Here is a 382-nt window from a genome sequence, read left to right as displayed (position 1 = left end):
AATTTATCCCGAATCTCCCAGCTAAACATACCCGGGTTTTCCCGCTTGTATTCTTCTATTCTCCTCTCTACGTCCGGCGAGGTTCCCGGCTTCAAATTAGAAAAAGGCACAAAACAAAGTTGTTTGTTTGTTTGTTTGTTTGTTTCTGATTCAACAGGTTGATTTTTACGCACGGACCGGTGTGAACTCTACCTTGGGTTTGCTGCCTCCGATGGCCCCGGGTCTGATGGAGCCCGTCTCCTGGTACCGACACAGGATCTTGGACACGCAGCCGTGGGAGACCCGGAGCTGCCGGGAGATGACGCACGGTCTGATCCCGTGGTGGGCCATCTCCACGATCTTGTGCCGGATGTGGTTGGGCAGAGGTCGGCCGTTTATGAAG

General features: G+C 53.1%; 1 protein-coding gene across 1 annotated transcript; it reads right to left on the bottom strand.

Annotated features, from left to right (window-relative positions):
- Nucleotides 1-31: 31 nt before the first annotated feature.
- On the bottom strand, nucleotides 32-376 carry LOC106512807 (paired box protein Pax-3; the record flags this gene model as incomplete). The annotated part of the gene is given in 2 exon segments (XM_014001339.1): nucleotides 32-89; nucleotides 193-376. Coding segments are annotated over 2 exon segments (196 nt in total), but the record flags the coding sequence as incomplete, so codon positions are not given.
- Nucleotides 377-382: the final 6 nt, after the last annotated feature.

The sequence above is a fragment of the Austrofundulus limnaeus genome, unplaced genomic scaffold (assembly GCF_001266775.1).
Source record: "Austrofundulus limnaeus strain Quisiro unplaced genomic scaffold, Austrofundulus_limnaeus-1.0 Scaffold14956, whole genome shotgun sequence".
Taxonomy (NCBI): Eukaryota; Metazoa; Chordata; class Actinopteri; order Cyprinodontiformes; family Rivulidae; genus Austrofundulus; species Austrofundulus limnaeus.
This window is presented reverse-complemented; position numbering and strand designations above follow the sequence as displayed.